The 21617-nt window shown below is 36.1% G+C and overlaps 2 protein-coding genes across 3 annotated transcripts in view; both read right to left on the minus strand.

The window, feature by feature from the left end:
- Nucleotides 1–941: 941 nt before the first annotated feature.
- LOC134528017 (protein tolkin-like) overlaps nucleotides 942–21617 on the minus strand; it is a 255428-nt gene continuing 234752 nt past the window's right edge. For both annotated transcript variants that reach the window (XM_063361181.1, XM_063361182.1), the window contains one exon: nucleotides 942–6921. In XM_063361181.1, coding sequence (XP_063217251.1) covers nucleotides 6778–6921 — 144 coding nt within the window. In that variant the 3' untranslated portion in view covers nucleotides 942–6777. The remainder of the gene's footprint in view (nucleotides 6922–21617) is intronic.
- On the minus strand, nucleotides 6928–19865 carry LOC134528018 (uncharacterized). Its single transcript, XM_063361183.1, has 2 exons — nucleotides 13586–19865; nucleotides 6928–13358 (listed from the first exon to the last, which is right to left on the minus strand). The coding sequence occupies exon 1, from the start codon at nucleotides 19323–19325 to the stop codon at nucleotides 17688–17690; it is 1638 nt and encodes a 545-aa protein (XP_063217253.1). The 5' UTR covers nucleotides 19326–19865; the 3' UTR covers nucleotides 6928–13358; nucleotides 13586–17687.

Consider the following 21617-nt stretch of genomic DNA (forward strand, 5'->3'; position numbering starts at 1 on the left):
ATTACCTTATAAATTATAATCTCTTCTAATGTCTAATCATTGATTATTATGTGCAACAGCACTGGTGTCATATTCCAACTATCTTATCAGAGTCGACTAGAATATCATACATTTCTTTTGTGGGAGAATGTGTGTAGTCAAGAAGAATCAATATTTTATTCCTACTTACGTGGATGAATAAAAAAAGACTTTTGACCTCTGAATTGCTACAGGTATAGGCAGTATGACAACTTGGATGGTAACCGCCAGGCATCTCATGATGATAAATCATCTTGTACTGTGTAGTAGTTACAACAAGTGCATTATCCTCATAGCTTGTTTGTCAGCTAATGCTTATGCTTGTAATTTTTGTGAATATGTTTCCCAATATTTCCTGGAACTTAGAATTGATTCTGTAGAAATTTTTTTTGTAGTCCATACATTTTTACAACTATGTAATTAAAATAAATTTCATTTTATGTAAAGACTGTAGTAGCCTATTTTGATATTTACCACCTTCAATTCTTAAGTAAAGACTATATAAGATTTTTAGAGAAGCTTATAATTGATTACGATCAATCATATAAATTAATTAACAGGGTGTCTACATTCTGAAGAGTCAAGGAAAATCAGGGAAAAGTCAGGGACTTTGGAATTGGTCATGGAAAGTCAGGGATTTTACTTGAAATCCTGGAAAAGTGATGGAAATTCCCCATAAATAGTAATTTGAGGGGAAATACACTCCAATCTGCTATCATTCAAACTTTGAAAGCATTTGTTTTCACATGTGCATAGTCATACATATTATAAAATGGCATATGCAAGATTCTATTTGAAATAAAGAAGTGGAGATGGTGGAGGTTTGATTATTTGTATTTCTTTTAGGAAATTGCTTATATAAAAAAAAAAGTCCAGGAAATTTTAAAATTTGGTGAGAAAGAGTCAAAGACTTTTTTTACAGATTCTTGTGGACAGCCTGATTTATTACCAGCAATCAGATTACATGAATTAGCTATGCTTGAGGTTTTAGTGGCATCAAGGTAGAAAAAATAATTTTCAATGTTTCAGTCGACACTGATTTTAGAACAGTTAAGAGTATGTTGGGACAAATTAGCAAAAAATGGAAGAAACATAAATAAATAATTCCTAAAAATAATTGTACGAACCAAACATTCAGTCTCCGATGCATGGTCGTCGCTGGTAGCTAATGACTGCTGGCATGGGAAGAAAGGAAAGATATGGCTTAAGAGAGGTCGTCACTATGGAAGTTGTGATGTGCAATGATGACAATAGTCGTTAAAAAACTAATTTACCAAAATCGTAAAAGCAATGTGAATAAAAGTTATTTGTATGTGTATGTACATGTAAACATGTACTGTATACATATGATGTAATCCTTCCAAACATTTTTGACATTAGTAATGTAATGATACTGCAGTGTGTGTCACATCAGGGTAGCCAAGTTTAGCATCTATTAACAGAAAAATATTACATTGGCACATTTGTCACACTCCAGCTCTCCATTTTGCTCATTTTCAAAGTGAGGCCAAATAGAAGCGGGACTGATGGCTGCCTAGACTGGCATTGACGTGAAAAAATTGAAACATGTGAATTAGATCCCAATGTTCCTTGTTAAAATCATCTGCCAAAACTTACAAGGTAAAACATATTGAGTTATTGTGATTACGTATGTCAGTTGTGTGCATAGAGCTTAATACAAAGATGTATCGCAACCCAGTTCTTTACACGTCTTCAGTCAAAATTTAAGTGGTGTCAAGAAAATGAGTATCAAGTATCTAACAGCATGTAGTTTGAAGTTTGCACTTTTTCTTAACTGTGCATTGAAAGCAACCTTAAAAATTAGGAATGGGCCAATCAAATCTTAAAATATCATGAAATCTTTAGTATTCAAAAGAATTAATATTAGAGGAAAAAGACAGGAAGTTAAAGTTTGATGAAGGAGTATATCTCTACAGAAGCAATCAAAGAAATGTTCGATTCTACCACTAGCCACAGTGCTCTCAAAATTTTTGTTTAGCACTTCAGAGAACATTTTTGACATGAAAAGAAACTGTTTATATCCTACTAGTATAAATATGCTTTTCTTATTTTAAAAATACAAATTCAATATTCAGAACTTAAAATTTTGTATTTTTGCATCATATATTATTTTATTCCTGACTCTTCAGATTTAGATTCGGATATAAGGCACCATTTTCAAGTATTGAATTCAAGATTCTGATTTGAGAAAACGTGTTCAACCCATCACTGTTAAAAATAAAAATTTGTTTAAGAATTTTAGATAAAGTAAATCTAATTTACTGAAATAAGTTATCTTAAGCACATTAAAACAGGTGAACCATGTGATAAGTTAAAATCTGTTTTAGATTTTTGGCAAAAAAAATACTTGCCAATACATTGCAGAAATTATTTTTAAGATGTAACTTTTATGATTATTTAACATCTTTAGTAATTTGCCTGGTTTAGAAATATTTCTGACACTCACTCTAGTTTTAGCTTGTAAGATGGTTGAATACATATATTGCCAGAATTTTTATAGATAAAAAATAATTTGTTTCTCCTGCATTAATATTTTAAACAAGACATAAAACTGAACAAAGATTTCACAGATAATCAGTCATTTACATGAGTGAACATTGTACAACCTGGAGTCTTAGCAGATATTTGATACAAACATTTTTCTTTTAAATGTATGGCTATTTCCATGAAATAAATAATCCTGCAAGAACTACCAAATTAAATTGTTGCAACATGTATGGGCGAAACAATGCATGCCATCCAGTGAAAAATGTGATGAGCCTTTGAAGTATTGAACAAGAGCCAGAAAAATTAGCATCTTGTTATAGCGGATTTTTTTTGTTGCTAATTTAAATTTTAGATGCTCTTTTTTTTATACCTAATTTACAACATAAGCTATTTTTTTGCTTATTTTCTAAATAATGTTTTCTTTCCTTCATTTAATTATGTGGTGTAAAATGTCATTCATTTATAAAAATATCCATTATAAAATGCCACATAACATATTTTTGTCAATTTAGAAAATTGTACAATGTATCTTTTCACACTTCGAAAGAAACAAAACAGTTTTGTAGACTTCAGTGACTTGACTCAACTTAATATTCATACTTTGCAGTTTGTCTGGGACACATGTGTACATATAATTAAATTATCAGCACTTCAGTTAATACACAAATACAACATATCCACCATCTTAGCCATAGATTTTCTCATCTCACAAGCAAAGGTTTATGGTTGGCTAATAAGGTGAAAACCAAAACGGATGTGCGTTCTTTCACTTGTCTTTAGCGGGATTGTTAAGTAGACCACAGCAGTACTACAGGCACATTGTGTTCCCCCAAATGTTACCCTTAATATTGTGGTGATTTTCTGGTAGTAGAAGTTCTATACTTGTTTTCATGACCAGCATGATTCTTGATATTGCTATGTCTCTGTGACACAGCCAGTTACATAGATCCAAAATAACTTCAAAATATAAGTCCCACCCGATTCATTAACTTGTGTATTCTATAAATTAAATCTGCAACTTAATGTTTGCTGGCATATTGCACTAAACATTTTTTAGTAAAATAATGATTTTTTTTTTCAGGTTTTAATTAAAAAAAAATTTTGTGCAAGTTATTTGTGTTTATACATATGAATTCTTAGGTAATAAACTTTTAATGTGTAAATATTAAGTTTAAAATAAGTTTAATTAAAAATGCTAATTTTTACAATAATAAATGCTAATTTATAAAATAATAGATGCTAATTTTTCCAGCCCCTAGTAATGAATGTCTAGACACACTGATAGAACTATCAAATTCGTACTCAATTATAAGATGCACCTGTTTTGTGACTTGGGCTCAGATAGTACGGTATGTCTTAAAATCAATGGTGTCTTACATTTATTTGCTGAATTTATTTCATTTAAATATGCAGCCATTTATTTAATTTTCAATATCTGTAAATATGATACAAATTACAAAATTGATACCTTTCTACATTGCACACAAACTAGTCAACACCTGTAGTTTTGTAACAAGTGTACAGAGAAAATGTTACATGGCCAGATGATAATTCAGGATGTGGCACAAGAAGTAGGATTGGCTAGACAACTATCACATCAAGATAATAGTATGCAGATAATTACTGGCACAACACAGTGTAAGCAAGCTCCTGTTTGTTTCAGAAAGACAATGAGCACCTAAAAAGTTAAAGAACCTCCTCACCTTATTTAGGTTGAAACAACCAAATAAATGCAAGTTCGAAACCTGCTGGGCAAAGCTGAAGAGTAAGTAAATGACTGATGCACCAGAATTACCATTCACCTTTAACAAATCAAAATGTTACCTAAAATTGAAGTACATATTATATATGAAGGATAAAACTTTTATTTACAAAAACTAAGAATCAAAAAAAGGTATGTGTTTAAAATTGATGTCATCTTAGATTTGAGAAAATACAGTATTACAAAGATGGTCTTGAATTTGACACATAATTTTCTCCAAACAAAGTTACCTATTTGCATTTGTTAAAAAACTATAGATTATAAAGTTACCAACATACACACCAACACACACACAATTCAAATAAACCCTTTGTAAATGTACCGAAAGCCATGTATACAAAACTATCGTCATCCACTGTGTGCATCTGATTCTTTGCGAGATACATGTAAAAAACCACAAGGTTATGCAAGAAGAGAATAATAAAATAATAATCTTTCACAGTAAAGGTTTTAGTAATCCAGAACTTTTTTAAGAACTTGTGAAGTATTTGTATCAAATTTATTTTCACATTAATAGACGTTACTTACACATGTTTTGTAAATTAATTTTATCAGAGATCAGTTCCTTGTCATTCTGGAATTCTTCCAGCAGCACAGCCAGATTCATTCACCGCATAGCTTAAGTCAGGAGCATACACAGATTCCATTTTTTAGGGAGGGGGAAAAGGGCTAATAGAACCACTTTGCCTGCTTTTATCTTTCAAATTATTTCCTTTTGTTGGTGGGTATGCAGATTATTATAGTCATTCAGGATTTTGCATATGCCCATGGCTACAGTATTCAAAGGCTATTCCAAAAATGAGATAACATTTAAATTAGTGTCATGCAAAAGTTATTTTTGTCTAATTTACCATCCTCCTAACTTTGGTTTTGTTACAAAAGGTTAAGTGGTAAACCACATATCCATTTTTTTTTTTTACTTTTTCAGAAAGAAATATAAGCAATAGGTACAACTGAATATAGATATTATTGCATGTACTAGTTTTAAACATTGGTAGCAAATCTGTAAGCATAGGAAGAAGTAAATTAAAAAAACTGTAATTTGGTGAAAAATATTTTCCAACAAAGTAAACGAGCAAAACTGGTTACAACATATTTAGACATAAGAGAAAAATCAAAACATTAAAATTTATTATAACAAAATTACTTATAGAGTATTCACATCATATTATGGATGTAATTAACAATTATGAATAATACAGAATGTTTCAAAATATTTATTCACGTAGTCTCATTATAGCAATAATTACAGTAGGCCCTATATTAAATGTTCAGATCAGAATATTTTGAAATCTAAGTTTTGTATACGACTACAGCCAACTATGAGTATTGTACAAAATTTATAGACATATTGAATTAAATATGATAGGTAACACAAAATAACAAAATTATGATATTAATAATAATATTGTGGTCAATGTAATGAAAATGTGACCATTTTTAAGTAAATTTACAGTACTTATATAAAGTAGGCCCACAAATTATGCCTATTACTTCTAAGTATCAATAAAATTTAAGATTTAATTCACTTAGCTAACACATACCTATATTAAATGTAAACATGGCAGTGGTCTTAATTTTAAGTCACATTAAGAGTCGGTTATCTTTTACAGTTCAGTTCTTTTTATTTTTATATAAACATAAACTTTAGTTAAACATGTTAAGTATTTGGCTTAGCTGTAAATTTACAGATCTATTTAAATATAGTTCTGCACAGAATGTATTGTCAAATTGAGTAGACTGGTACAGTTCTTTCATGTAAGTTTCACATTAAATGTTCAACTCTCTAGTCAAATGAGATCTTACAGTAATCACAGATGCAATACACTTTTAATTTTTGCTCCCCACAAATATCAAGATCTTTCTAATTCTTAATTACTTAAGAAACTTTATAAACCCCAATACAACAAAATTTTTCTGATATAATTAAATTCTCCACTCATGTCTTTCTATTTAAAGATCACTGCTAACATTTTCCCTTCATCTTACAGTGATTGCTTTTGAGAATGTTTCATTTCCCATGTTTCTCCATTACAAATCATTTAAAATGTAATTACTTTACTACAGTATATGGCAATTGTTTCATCATACTGATATGTATTGAATACACACAGTATTATAAAATATTTGACTTGCTGTACTCCTGAAAATATTTTCAAATTTCAGTGCACACACTTTGTGAAATGAAAAAAAAAAACTTTCTTTTGTAATCAATAGAAGTTTAAAATTAATGAAAAATTTGGATTGTAATTTAACAATTATTTTATTTAACTGTGCAATAACTGGTAGAATTAATTGTCCCAGCTAATTAGTTTTTCAAGAACGTCACACACAGTCTTTCGTCATCACACTCAGTTCAGTCTATACAAATACCCACATAAAAAAACGGTATTGTCCCATGAACATAGTTTTAAAGTTGAAAATTTCCCCAGGAGTCTTACATGCCAAATTCTGCTTAAATAACACATTACTCCTCCCACACTTCAGCCTCATTGGTCCTCAGGTTGCAGATCTTCATTGTCGTGGGGATCAGTCGCAGAGTACGCCGCGGAGAATCCCTTGCTGACGATGGTGTCATCCGAGCGGAATCGAACCAGCAGAGACTCCTGGATTGAGATTATGTCTGTGGGATTCTGTGAAAACATGCCGACAAAATTAGCCAGTCCACATGTTAGGCTGTAAATTATTAAATTGTACAATTGTAATACCTGCTATAGTCTGCATCATGAAACATGTCTCAAATTTGACGGTTCTTAAAAGTAGTTCCAACTGTCTGTGTATTCTTCTGCCACTGTTGCTCTGTCAACAGTTTTTGGAAACAATTTCATGTGGTTATCAAAGTTTGTAACAAAAAAATATCATATGATGCTTTGCAAAGGGAAGTTGGGAAAAGGCTCCGGTGGTACTATTCTTCTTGAGAACTGTCAAATTTGATACAAGTTACATTAAACAAAGTTAATATATGTATTTAATTTGTTAAAGTGAAAGTGTTGTCTGCCTAAAGCTGTAAGCCGTCAAATGTCTGCAGAACTTCAGAATCCACAACCTATACAAATATAAATGTGTGGTGTTTGTTTGTGTTAATAAACAATTTATGTAGGAATACTGGTTTTGTGGTGTTATAGCTTTGAACTCAACGATAAGATTGCACACCAGACCACCGTTAGTAGAGGCAGAGCAGGGCAACTGAAAAGTCGGTCAGCTCTAACCATGCACCCTTAAGTACTGATGAGTGTTATAGATAAAAACCGATACCAATCCAATCATTGATATAATTTTTTAACAATTCCCATAACCAAAACAAAACCAATTGAATACTTTTCATAAATAAATACAGTAAAAGACTCCAGAAATTCAATTTTTGTAATCATTAAGTAAGTACCTTAGTATAATGCTTTATTAAAAGGATTTTTGGTAGGTGAAAAAAAAAGTATTTTACAGCAAAAAATTTATTGCATGATGGCTCATATTTAAATATTTAACCCTAGTTATTCATATTTACATCCCACAAATTGAAACATAGTGTTAATGTTGATAAATATATGTGGACTGTATCGAAAAGTTTTTAATCGACGATGCAACATAAATTACACGATAGCAATCGCCCGCACCATTGCGACGTACCGCCATCATGCTGAACCAAACGAAGCAGCGATTGTACCTTGAGTGGTGCTACCTTACCTTTACCCATCAACAAATGAATACTGACCTCACCGTCAGGACCTTGGGCACGCAGGTATACCACTGCAGCGAAGCCCTTCTCAGAGCTATCTGAAAATCCATGGATATCATACCTTTGACCCTTAAGAGGCCTATACAGACAGGGCGCAACTCCGCCAGCGGGTTCTGCGCTTACGACATCGTGCAAGGTGGGCGGGACAAAGCTGGAAGGAGGAGACGTGGATTGGTTATCTTGGCGGCGCGTCACTTCGACTGGGAGGCGGAGTGGGGAAAACACTTTCCACCCCGCCGGCATTCCAGCTTACAGTGTCTTTTAGGAAAGATCGCGGTGTTCCGTACCCGCTATCGCTCTGTCCTCGAGTCTCGTGTTGTCGCGGTGTCGCGTTACTCGAGGCGCAGTTATTTACTATACGTCAGTGGATAAAGGCCGCACTTGGCGTTGTGTTGAGCGCATTGCCCACCAACCTCCCAATTCTCTCCCCCGGCCAGGTTATTTACACTAGACAAGACTATTGGCTGGAGTATTTCTTCTCAGAGATCTCTCATTTTCCATGCTTTCGGAGCTGCGCCGAACTTTCATTGCAAATTCTATGGAGCTGTCAAAACTACGCAACTCATCCATATAAAGAATCAAATGCATTTTCCGTTATACTTAACCAAAAATATTACATATTTTAATATCATAGTTGAAAATATGTAGGCCTACATGTTACCTAGTCAAAAATAATGCATGCATAGCATAGCAAGTGCGCATACCTACGCATAAACAACACAGGTACGCATACGCGGACACATGCACACTTCCTTGCTGGGAGATTTTTCGTTTGTAGTTTTAAACCTTGCTGACTAAGAAATTAAAATTGATTTGTGCCAATTATTGGCAAGCAATGATTTACTTAAATAATTAAGTTGTGACTTATTGAGTTATATAATAATTCAGTTATACACTTGGGTCTGGTTACCCTTCAAGTTTTGTGCTATTACGTTTCCACCAGCAACAAAGTAATGAGATTACCATCAAATAAAGAATAATATTTTTCAAATTTTCAATTTTATACTATGTACGAAAATAGTTATATTATTGCTGGGTTTCAGAAATAACTCATAAATAGTTTACATGATTTTTCACCCTTCCGGTATATTTTTTTTTACAATTTCTTTCATCATAAAATACGTATTAGATTTAAATGTACGTACTAAACTACAATTTATCATACGAATACAAACGAATCTAAGCATGCACTGATGCAACAATGAGTCAACAAACATTCGTACATAAAAATATGTTAGTTTTAACAACAGGTTGAAATGCATCTCTTAGCTCAACGAAGTCATATAACATAGTCACAGGTACTATTTGTTGCTGCAAATTGTATTTGAAGTTTGCAAAATTACGGAACTAGTTGTCTAAGTCATCCGAAACGTGGTAACGTTATGAGGCAAAAATCGTAATTTTGTTCACCCGGACTTTCCCCATTCTTTAACATGAAATGAGTATACAGGAAGATGTGTGGCGTTTACGGTGAGTGACTAGTGTTCACAGTTTTTATTCCAAACGTACACAAACAGTTTTTTTTTGTAATAATGACGCGATTACTCAGCATGTCATATCATGTATTTGTAACTCTTTATTCCGTTAGAAATAGAATCTTTGCACCATTGTCAATATCAATAATTAGTGATTTTAAAAAAAGTATGGTAAGGATAATATGTGCCAAAATGCATTTTCAATACGGCACAGAATCATGTTATTTTTTCTACCTTATATTTTGTACATGTTTAGATTGTTTACAATTTGCTATTTAAAATATTTGTATGCATGTCCACCCAATAACTGTTCAGAAAATAACAATCATAGATTTATCTGTACAAATTATTTTTGGCTTTTCTGAAGAAAAAAAAGTTAATGTATGAAGTTGTACAAATACATCTTCTTTAATGAAATATAATTGAATTTGAACACATTTACACACCACAAAGACAAAAAACATATGAGTTTATGGATACGCAGTTGAGTACATTTAGATGGTCTGCTTTTACAAGCATAATTTAACAGCGCACTGAGTTTATATTTTATTATATAATAATGTTATATCGCAATAAATACTTTAAGAAAATATACATATTATATTCCCCCATTTTTTAAGAAGCTACGCTACATAGGTAATTAATGAGCAGCTGAACAAGTCTTGACAGCAGCAAATTTTTTTCTTACTCTTTTTTCAATAGCATCAATAATGTATGGAGGGTCTCGAATTTCCATGCTCCTCGTATGCCTAGGGTCCACCAGTTCTGGCAAAATGCAGTTATAATAGAATTTTGTAAGATGTGGTTCCATCTCTTGTTTCCAACAATTGTCATCCCTTTCAATTCGAAATATTGCCATCTCTTTTTCCACTGATGTCCAAACACCAAAAATGCAATATTCCCTCTCTGAAATGCGAAGCTGTGCCTGAACTTGATAAAAATATGATTTTTTTTTTCTTTCCCAGTTTCAGTTCATCTCCTTCGAAACTCAGATATCGGATGTTCCCTTGTTTAACTGCTGCAGTAACATCTTTTCCAATTGCAGATTATGGACACTTGACTTCTGCAAGACCCTTTTCTCCAATAACACCATCCGGAGTGGCACCCAAGAAAGGCAATTCCTTGTCAATGAAGAGTTCACTTTTTCCAACCTTAATTCCTTCTTGTTTTTCTAGTTGTTCTATAGCTATCACCTCAAAATTTTTACCATGGTAAATTGCAGGCACATTCAAAATATCGGAGGTATAAACAATACTGCGAACTAAGTTCACGCAGCTTGTTGATGCACGTCTACGACAGACGTTCCCGAAATTAGAAGCCGTTAGAATTTTTCTACGTGTTTAAAGCCATTTTCCGCTTCCTGCCTGGAGAATTGTGTCTGTCTCTAACTGTTGATGGTCCTATTGTGTTAGTTGTAACCTACTGAGGAAAGCATGTTTCTGTTCCTCAAATGTTTCTGGATCCATGTCAGGCTGTTGACATTGAGGACCATAGTCCTTTTCTCCATAGGTTTTGGTGAGAGATTTTTTTGGCTGTTTTTGTTGATGATAATTTGTGGGTTTTTTTTTTAATTCCCGTCTTCGAAGTTCCCGCCTTCTGAATTCTAATCTTTTTGAAATTTTATTCGGACTTATACCCTTGAACATGCTTTTTTGTAACACATATTGTGGTGTTTTTGTATTGTGTGCTATTACAGCATCAGCACATCTCCCTTGATAAGATCGTTTCGTGGCACTCTTTTTCCTCCGGAAAATTTCGCAATTATTGAATTGAATTGTTCGACTTTGTTGCTATCTACATCATGTATGAGGCTTCAAGAATGAGCAGCTAAATACTGACATTCTTTATAAATATGAGACCACAAAGAATTTTTTCTAACTCTGGGACAATGTTTGACTCGCCGTCTTTTCGACCATCGCAGAAGTAACCTAAAGTACTGCAATTTTTGTGCTCACCAAAAACGTGGCTCGGACCATTTTCAATATCGCATTTCAACTGTGAAACTTTAACTTGATCGGTGCCCTGTGACTTTCTGTAAGCGATTGCTTTTTGCAATCCAATGGATAGTTTACTCATTTTTATATAAACTATTTTCCTCAGAATGGTAGTCCCAAGATTAGCATTTTCACTCGCAGAAATAATTTTCTTCCTGTAATTGCGGAGCAGATGATTCCTGCATTCTATCTTCTCAACAGTAAGAGTGTTATATGGCCTAGCTTCCAGAATTTTCTTGTATACACTGCTGTCACCATCGGCTATAATTTTGGCATACTTTATGTTGTAGTTAAACTCTTTTTGAATCCTTCTACTATTATTTTGGCTTCCATGTTACTTGAGCTACCTTCGTGGTTTTTATAGCAATCGTGTGAAGGGATAGATTCGTTATTTTTCTCTCGAGCGCAAACATAGCACTATTTGTTTGCAACTGCCTTGAACAAAACTTTCTTTTTGTTTGCAACTCCAGAAAGTGCATCATATTTACATTTGTAGGAGCGTTTGCACCAACAGCCATCGACAACAATAGTAATGAGGGGAATGTTATGCTCGTCAACTTCATCATTGGCTCTCGCTAATTCAGCTTCTTCGCGTGCAGCCTCTTCCATTTTTTCTGAAGCTGCTTTTCCCCGGCCATTACAGCTAACATCGTGATGTTTGGAATAAGTTGCTGGTGCCATGCAAGGCACGCCTTTTGCTGCACATAATTCTTGTAATTGAGAATACCTTGCCCCAATGCCCATAACTCCACCAACAGCCCTTGAATTCATATCCATAACTGAATTATCTTCCATATTATGCGTAGGAACACAGAGTCATGTTGTACATAATACAAAAAAATACAATAATAGATAAAAAAATTCTTTCGAATTTTTTTTATTACACACATATTTGCAAGAGTACACCCAAACGATTCATTATGCTGACTTGCTTCCGTGAGTATTTGTAAGTACGACATATCTACAAATCAGACACCGTATAACACTTCTTCAGTTTTCTCTTCTTCATTTGAAAACACTCTTTCGCCCTGAGAACAGCTAGTTGGTGAGGATGTGGATGTTTGCTGCTTTTGGAGTACCAAACCGTTGTCTTCCTTTACATGTTCAATATATTCATCCAAATGTTTATATTTTCTTGGAATAATGAATAAACTGTTCGGCTGAAACAATCCATAAATACATTATTTTTGAATAACTTATATCTATTAATGTACCTAAAATCATGTTATATTTCTATGTCCATAAAATATGTAGGTATATATTATTGTTTCTCAAGTTACGAATAAAACAGGAGTATTGATAGCAGTAAAAGTACTTATAGTAGCTGTAGTATTTTTAATAGTTTTTTGTCCAATGTATGATGCATAATTTGAAAAGTCTTGCTACAATATAAATATTTTTAGTGCTTAAGTCAATGCTGTTTATGTTTTAACTGGGGATGGTATATCACTTTTAAGTAAGGTCAATAAAAGATGTTGTCTATTGTCACTAAATGGGGTTAAGATTTTTTACTGTCTTCATTTTTTAGCCCTGTTTTTAGTGAAATTTCTGATTAAAAAACATTTATGTAGTTTGAGTAGTTGTGTAATTTTTCAATTGAAGTATATTCGTAAAGTTAAGTTATAATTTAACTGTAATTTTTTTAACAGGTCAATATATTTAAAAGCAATATCATTGTCATTCAGCTAACCTGATTGCTTGTCACTGAATTGTTGATACATCTACTGTCTACAGTTGGCTCATTCCTGTCCACCAGCTCGTATGGAATGTCAATGGCTCCTTCGGTGGTTGACCAGAAAGAACATCCTGCTTCCATCTCAAATAGTTTCAGAGGCGGTTGCATTTCTATGTAAGACATGGCTGTAGAGCTGAAAGAGCCATAACATTTAACTATTTATATTGATTTATTTAGATAGAAATATAGTTTCGAAAGAATGTCTAGTTTCGTGTAATAGTATAACTACCCGACCGTGTGCAAATTATACGAAATAATTAAAGTAAAATTTTTTTCAGGAAATAGTTGAAGAAAGAAAAATAGCATGTATTAAAAACGCTTTGTAATTAACTTATTTCTAAAGTGGGCTAAGGGACTTACATACACTGCCCATCTTCATTGTGCAGGACATTGGCTACAGAGTAGTTATTCTCTTCATCTGATGTGTCATTTTCTCTTGAAGAAATTTCTTGTGCCGTTTTTACTCCCTGGCTGCCAAGGTGACATCGTGAGTCTCTACCTTCCGGAACTTGATAACTGCAGCTATAAAATTTAAATTTTTTCCTGCAATGCATAAAATTTATCCTTTTTTAATACCTAGACTTCTTTATTTTTTGTGCAATAAATGACCTTACACTGAACAGACCAAAAATCTTATGTATATTTTGGCCAAACCATATTTGTTAAATTAATAGAACTGGTTGTGTTGCCGATCTTACTTTCTCTAAATTAATAACTTAGATTTGTTTTAAATAATATGTAAACAGTTACTCAATTTGCCGGATAGCTTTCTTCATAGTACACTACTTCATGCACTCCGGATGTTATTTCGTTTTCAATCAGTGCTTGATGTCTGCAGTGATCTTGATAGGCTCTGGTTTTCCAATTCTTCATTGACATTGTTTTGTTTAGGTATAGTTTTTTCCTGTGAATAAATTGATAATTCAGTGCCAAATAAAAAAATGTACACATATGTTATACACATTTTAAAGGTTAATACTACAACGTTAATACACACATATTATATGCTTCGACAGTGAGGAGCCAGAGTTTGTTTCCCCCCTCCCCCTCCCCCTTCCCAACAGGGAGCTCAGCCTGTCAAAACTTATAACTTATGGATGCATTACATATCATAAACTTACATATTTAACCTATATATTTTAAATAAACTTTTCAATATGCGATTGTTCATCTAAGATAACTCAATATTATGGTCGGGAAGGTGTTGGAGGTGAGAGATCACAAGGTAAGTTTCGACTACGCAGGCTAATGAACGCCATATGTATTTTGTATGACATATTACAAAACAAACTGACCTTTGACTCCAGTATGCTTTGAGATCAGTAGCTTTATTTTTCTTTCTTGTTGGAGAAATATAAGGATTTCCTGCGAACACATGTGCTTATCGCGATATCCGATACCCCGACGCGCTGATAAGGCGACCGAGCAGCCGTCAGACGAACTTCCCCTCCGCTGCCTTCACAGCAGCCGCTAGCCCCACTCCTCGGCTCCAGTCGCCGGCTTAAGAATACGCCGCGCGAGGGAGACACTTCCCGGCAGAATAAATGTGCCGAAATGCATTTCGTCGTAGAAGAATTCTGGGCGTTTTTCAGCGGTGACCTATGTATGTTTTTACACCATTTTAATCAACGATTAATACTCTATCGGTGTGTGTGTCTACTTTTTTTGTGTGCATTACACACAATACATAAAACAGCTGCGTAAAACCACACATTCGGAAATATTTTTACCTATGTTACGAATTTTAAAAAGCATTATAAAAATTATAGATCGACCCATTCATCCTTTCCCTATACATACAAAAAACATGACAATTTTATCTGTAATGGAAAGCTGCAGATTCTTCTTAACAAAAGGCCCTACAATCATGCCCTGAACACTGTCTGTATAGGCCTCTTAATACACCTAGGAATAACAATAGAGGACAACCGAGGGAGGTCTCGACTGAAGCAACTCCAACGCTCTGCCAGATCAGCAGGGAGACTCGCGTCCCAGTCCAATGTCTTCATCCAAAGGATTTGCATGAAATGCTTTGCAAACATTAGGAGTGGACTGAGCCATCCTAACGGGTCAAAAATCCTGGCAATTGTTGACAGTACGGTTCGTTTGGTGATTTGATGTGAACCAATATGCACCGTGTAAGTAAAGGAATCTGAGACTGGGTTCCACTGCAATTCCAGCACCTTAACCACATTCTGGCTGCCGCAATCCAATAGAAATGACTGGGGACTCTCCACTTCCTCCACTGGGAGCCAATCCAGAAGTGCGCTGTGGTTACTGGTGAACTTCCGCAGTTTGAAACCGCCTTTGTTAAGACACATAATTAGCTCCCTTTGCATGGCTAACGCAGAATCAACCGAGTCTGTTCCTGTCACAACATCATCAACATACAAGTCTGACAGCAATACCTTGGACGCTACTGGGAATGTTGTCTCTTCATCCTTAGCCAACTGCTGCAATGTACGAAGTGCCAGGTATGGAGCCGATGATACCCCATAAGTAACCGTTTTGAGACGGTAATCTTCTACCGGTTCTGTGTCACTGCATCGCCATACAATGCGTTGGTAGTTGTGGTGGTCTGGGTGAACAGCAATCTGGCGATACATTTGTTTTATATCGCCAGTGAAAACGACTTAATGCGAACGGAAATTTAACAATAAATCCCCTATCTCTTGCTGTAGCTTGGATCCCGTCAACAAGTTATCATTCAATGATACACCATTAGAGTCCTTAGCAGAAGCATCAAACACGACATGCAATTTGGTGGTGGAACTATCTGGCTTAATGACACAATGGTGTGGAAGATAATATGATTGTGGCGAGAACACCTGATCAGGGGGGACTTTCTCCATGTGGCCCGAATCGAGATAATCTTGCATGAATTCGGAATACATGATCCTGAGAGTTGGATTTCCTCTTAAACGTCTTTCCAACCCAAATAAACGATGAATGGCTTGGGCTCTAGTATCTCCGAATTCAGGAGGATACTTACGAAATGGCAAGCACACACTGTAACGGCCATCTTCTTGCCGCGTGTGTGTTTTAACAAACAGGTTCTCACAAAGATCATCCTCAGGTGCAGGATACTTCGTCAGCGGAAAATCCTCGACTTCCCAAAACTTCCTCATGACAACATCCAACGGCGGTGTCGAGGTAAAAAGTGAGATGCAAAATGATTTTGAATAAGAAGGTACCGGTGCCGCTTTCACCTTTCCCATCAACACCCAACCAAATACGGAGTCCAAGGCCACTGGCGGGCCATCCAACCTGCCTCCTGTCATCAACTCGGGAAACAAATCTTCTCCAATAAGCAAGTCGATAGGGCCCGGAATATCAAAGGATGGATCTGCCAGTCTTAAATGGGATACACCCTTACGCACTTCACTAGACACTTTCACATTTGGCAGGTCACTGGTGATACAGTGAAACCTCTATTTAACAAATCTCAAGGGACCAAAATTTGTAGTGTTTGTTGTAAAGGGGTTTGTTAAATGGAGGTTTCGCACAATATATTTCTAGTCACCATAAAGCTTCACATAAATGGCTAGAACTGTCTTTCTGACTGTTTAATACGATAATGAGGAATTAAACATGTAAAAGTACATAGAATACACTTGTTTAATGGCCAACCATTTGATGCTTGGAAATTATCAATTCCCATCCCCAGTGCTTCCTGGCATGTCTTTGTTGATGTTTGATGCCCTAGCCTCCATTAACAAGTCAAAAAGTATCTTGTCCAAATCATCATTTTTACATACTTTCACACGTTTTCGATTTGTCCCTACCAGAGAAGCGTTGTTTTCGATCTGTTCCCGGTTGGATAATATGGTCGAAAGTGTAGACGCCGGGATGTCGAAACGTTTAGCTATATCAATTTTTTTTTCCACTTTCATCAACTGCGTTTAAAATTTCTAATTTTATTTTAACGTTAATCTGTCGCCGCTTTTTAGGATTAGAATTCATTTTACAGTAGTAACGTGTTGATTTCCGTAACTACGTGTGGAAATAAATAAACAACAGTGAAAACTGAAAAAACGGAAATTGTACTACACCATAGTTAAAAATATTTGCGTGTGTGCATCTTTAACCATAGAAACGCAAAATACACTAGTTGTTCGTCTTGCCAGAGAGATGGTACGAGAGGTTTCCGCCACTAGCGCTAAATGTACCCGCCATTTTGAACAAAGTGTGGCATGTATACACGACGTGTGTTATCCATGATGCTTTGTTTATTTATTGCCTTCCGCTATGTTGCTTATTATTTTAAGGTTATACGCACGTATTTTTAAGCAGTGAATGCAAAAAAATTAGTGGATGTCTTGTAGGAGATGTTTATTTTTGCGTGTTTTTCAATAGCGGCAGTTCGTTGTAAAGGGAATTTCACTATTTCGGAACAAATAAAATTCGGTATTTAGAGGTTAAAACAGCATTGATCTTATGGCGGTTCGGCGGGACCAAAATTTTATTTCGTTGTATGGGGTTTTTCGTTAAATAGAATATTCGTTAATGGAGGTTTTACTGTATTTGGTAACACAAAGGCATCTACTGAAAATTGAAGACTGGCGTTGCCAACGGGCCCAATAATAACAGATGTACGAGCTCTGGCCACATTGACAGGCGTATTAGACAAGCCCTGAACAGGAAGATGAATTCTTTCACGTTTCAAGTGCATTTTCTGCATTAAACGTTCAGTGATGAAGCTCGCCTGGCTGGCCGTATCCAATAGTGCACGTACAGTAACAGATCCGCCATTCGAGTCGAACACAGCGACTTGAGCAGTTGACAGCAAGATGGTGTGATTTGCACAGGGGGGATTCACCACACGTGACGACATGGACGAGACAGTGGTTTCTGCAGTTCGGGCTGTCTCGCCATCCTCACCTGAACCTGATTCCTGATGAGAAACCCTTTCAAAGTGCAACAACGAGTTATGCTTGCTACCGCAATGTTTGCAAGCTGCTGTCAAGGAGCAGTTTTTAGAGCGGTGTGACCCACCGAGACAATTCAAACATAGATTGTTTTTCTTTACAACACTATAGCGATCATGAGGGTTATATGTAAGGAATTCGGGGCACTTGAACAAGGGGTGGGTGGCACTACAGATACAACAAACTTGAACAGCGCTGAGATGGACCTTGGAAAATGGTATGTTTCTTGTGGGTGCAAAACTCCTTTGCTTAGAGCCCTGTGCAACAGCCTTGGAATGCGAGTAAGTAACTGCCTCTTGCGCATTGCAATGTTTTTCAAGAAAAGTTATAAACCCATCTAAAGTTGGAAACTCCTGCCCCAAGGTCATTTCCCAATCCACCCTTAATTTAGTATCCAGCCGCTTACTAAGAATGGGAAGCAGCACCATGTCCCATTTGTCAACAGGTGCTCCCAGTGCTTCCAGTGCTGAGACATTCTCCGAGATGACTGTGACTAACTGGCGTAATGACCTTGCCGATTCTGCTGACGCAGAAGGTGCTTGCAACAATGCCTCGACATGAGATGACACAATAAGCCGCTTATTATCATAGCGGTTTAGTAACAACTTCCATGCTACATCAAAATTCGCCTCTGACAACGACAGCGAATGAATCATCCCCAAAGGCTCCCCACCAAGAGCACTCTTCAGATATGCTAACTTTTCTACTGCCGAGAGCTCTGAGTTATTTGACACCAATGTCTCGAATAAGTTTGAGAAGTTGGACCAATTCTGAGGGATTCCATCAAAACACGGCAGAGCAATCTTAGGTAAGGCTACTTTACCCCTACGAGACGTCAATCCCTTGTCATCACTTGCTACCTGTTCAGCCGTCTTGTCAGTGCTGTTCAGTGAGTCTACAGTCGCCATCACCGTATAGTAATGCTCCTCCAGCTGAGTCATCCGTTGAAGATGGTCGTCGCTGTTGAAGTCCTCCAACATGTCCGCCGCTGCTTCCAACTCGATGAAGTCCGTATCGAAGGCTTGCTTCACCCCCGGTAGATCGCGCGCGGTGGCAAGAAACAACTTTACTTTACTCGCGTCACTCGCTATTGCTTTCACAAGGTCAAAGGCACGCTTCACACGTCCCTCTGCTAACCGAAGGCGCAGTTGCAGAGCTTTAACATCAGCCATGACGAAACGGTAAGCACCAGTCAAAAGTTCGTCCCGATGATAACAACAATTCAACGAGCCAGGCCACTAATGACCTCAACAAAAATTATTATACCACCCATATCTGGTCGCACGCGCAACAAGGTTAGGTCGCCACACAAGACAAAATAATTACCGCGATATCCCACACAACATGTCGGTAGGTAAATTCCACAAACAATTTAGACTGCACACCAAATAAAGTCAGTTAATTTACCGTTACCACAACTGGCCACGCGGCGCGAACCAAACAACCGAAACGACACCAACGAAACGAATGCACCGGTAAAATCCGGCCCGGAGGACCAATGTTAATGTTGATAAATATATGTGGACTGTATCGAAAAGTTTTTAATTGACGATGCAACATAAATTACACGATAGCAATCGCCCGCACCATTGCGACGTACCGCCATCATGCTGAACCAAACGAAGCAGCGCTTGGAACTGTGTGGTGCGGTAATTATGTTTGGTACTTGGTGTGAACTCTTGTATATAGAACTGTGTTGTGAGTTAACTTTGTGGCACTTGTACTGGGCCAAGTGATAGACACAATTTAAATTACCCGCGCCCCAACTTTCTACAGTTGGCACCATGTTGGAACACTGCAAGTGATGGCGTCCTTTGTTTCTCACTGCAGGGATGCCACCCTTACGGTTTATGGACGCCATCACTTGCAGTGTTCCAACATGGTGCCAACTGTAGAAAGTTGGGGCGCGGGTAATTTAAATTGTGTCTATCACTTGGCCCAGTACAAGTGCCACAAAGTTAACTCACAACACAGTTCTATATACAAGAGTTCACACCAAGTACCAAACACATAGCATAATTCCTGCCCCCTGCTACTAATAATTGAAATGAGAATGTGTTATGTTACTGATGTCCTCTTCATATTTCATAATTAATTAATTCTCATATTTCTCTAATATGCATAGTTATTTTGTTTGTGATATTAATTCTTAATATGGGTTGGATTTCACACAAAGCTGAATGTAGTGTTTTTTATTATTTTTTCACTCTAATTTGATTGGTCAGTTCAAATTAATATGTCTATTATTACATTTTTTCAATTTTAAAGCATCCTCTTGGCAGTAAGATTGTAATGTTCTAGAAGTTTTAAGAAGAAAGGAAGACATGGGCGCGATATACTGTTACCAGTAAGTTATTTTCCACGCTTTAAGGTAGTGCGTTGTTGGAAAAACCTATCATGTAAGGGCACGACTGTGCAGCAATGGCCTAGAAATTTTGCTGGGTGCCAATTAGGGTTCTGCGAATATTCGAAATTTCCGAATTCGAGTTCGAATTTTTTGATATTCGATTCGTCAATTCGAATCGAATTCATTTTACAATGATTCAACTTGCAAAATCTGGCCCGGATACACTGATATAAGACATCCAATGTTTTAAATTAATGTAAATAGACGATTACATGTTTCACTTACAAAAATTATACAGCGAAACCCCTTATTTACGTTACCGTTATTTACGTTTTCCCGTTATTTGAACCATTTTATTTCGGCCCGTTTTAACCTCATTTAATGTAATGCAATAAATTTCCGTTGTTTACAACGCGCCTATTGCTTTACGCAGTTTACGCCGTTCGTTCTGATAAAACTGCATACTAACTTAATTAATCATATTACAAAGTAATCTGATGTGTAAGTCGTGTTTTAAAGACGTTTTTAAAAGTTATAAACTTCATCTTTAACGTCTCGAGAGTCGCTTTATACCGCTTATAAAACGTAAGCAGCGCCAGTTTGGTTGTGTTGATTCCTATATTCCCGTATAGAGTGCGCGCACGTAATCGAAGATCGATATCCATAGCTCGCAGACTGCATGCACGCGCCTATTGCATTACGCAGTTTACGCCGTTCGTTCTGATAAAACTGCATACTAACTTAATTAATCCTATTACAAGAAATCTGATGTGTAAATCGTGTTTTAAAGACGTTTTTAAAAGTTATAAACTTCATCTTTAACGTCTCGGGAGTCGCTTTATACCGCTTATAAAACGTAAGCAGCGCCAGTTTGGTTGTGTTGATTCCTGTATTCCCGTACAGAGTGCGCGCACGTAGTCGAAGATCGATATCGATAGCTCGCAGACTGTATGCACGCGCGCGCTCTGTCAGGAACGATCGTTATGCGTATAGTTACAAATCACGTTCTTGTTACGGGTATCTTTTTTTTTTACGTTGAATAAAATGGTTTTATTGCATCACTCTATAATTTAAATTATTTGGCGTGCTCTCGCAAAGTCTATTTTTTATTTTTTGA

Source organism: Bacillus rossius, chromosome 1 (assembly GCF_032445375.1).
Source record: "Bacillus rossius redtenbacheri isolate Brsri chromosome 1, Brsri_v3, whole genome shotgun sequence".
NCBI lineage: Eukaryota > Metazoa > Arthropoda > Insecta > Phasmatodea > Bacillidae > Bacillus > Bacillus rossius.

What these genes read in the sequence shown, in the direction of transcription:
- LOC134528018 (XM_063361183.1), bottom strand. Translation starts at nt 19,325, where the DNA reads ATGGCTGATGTTAAAGCTCTGCAACTGCGCCTTCGGTTAGCAGAGGGA.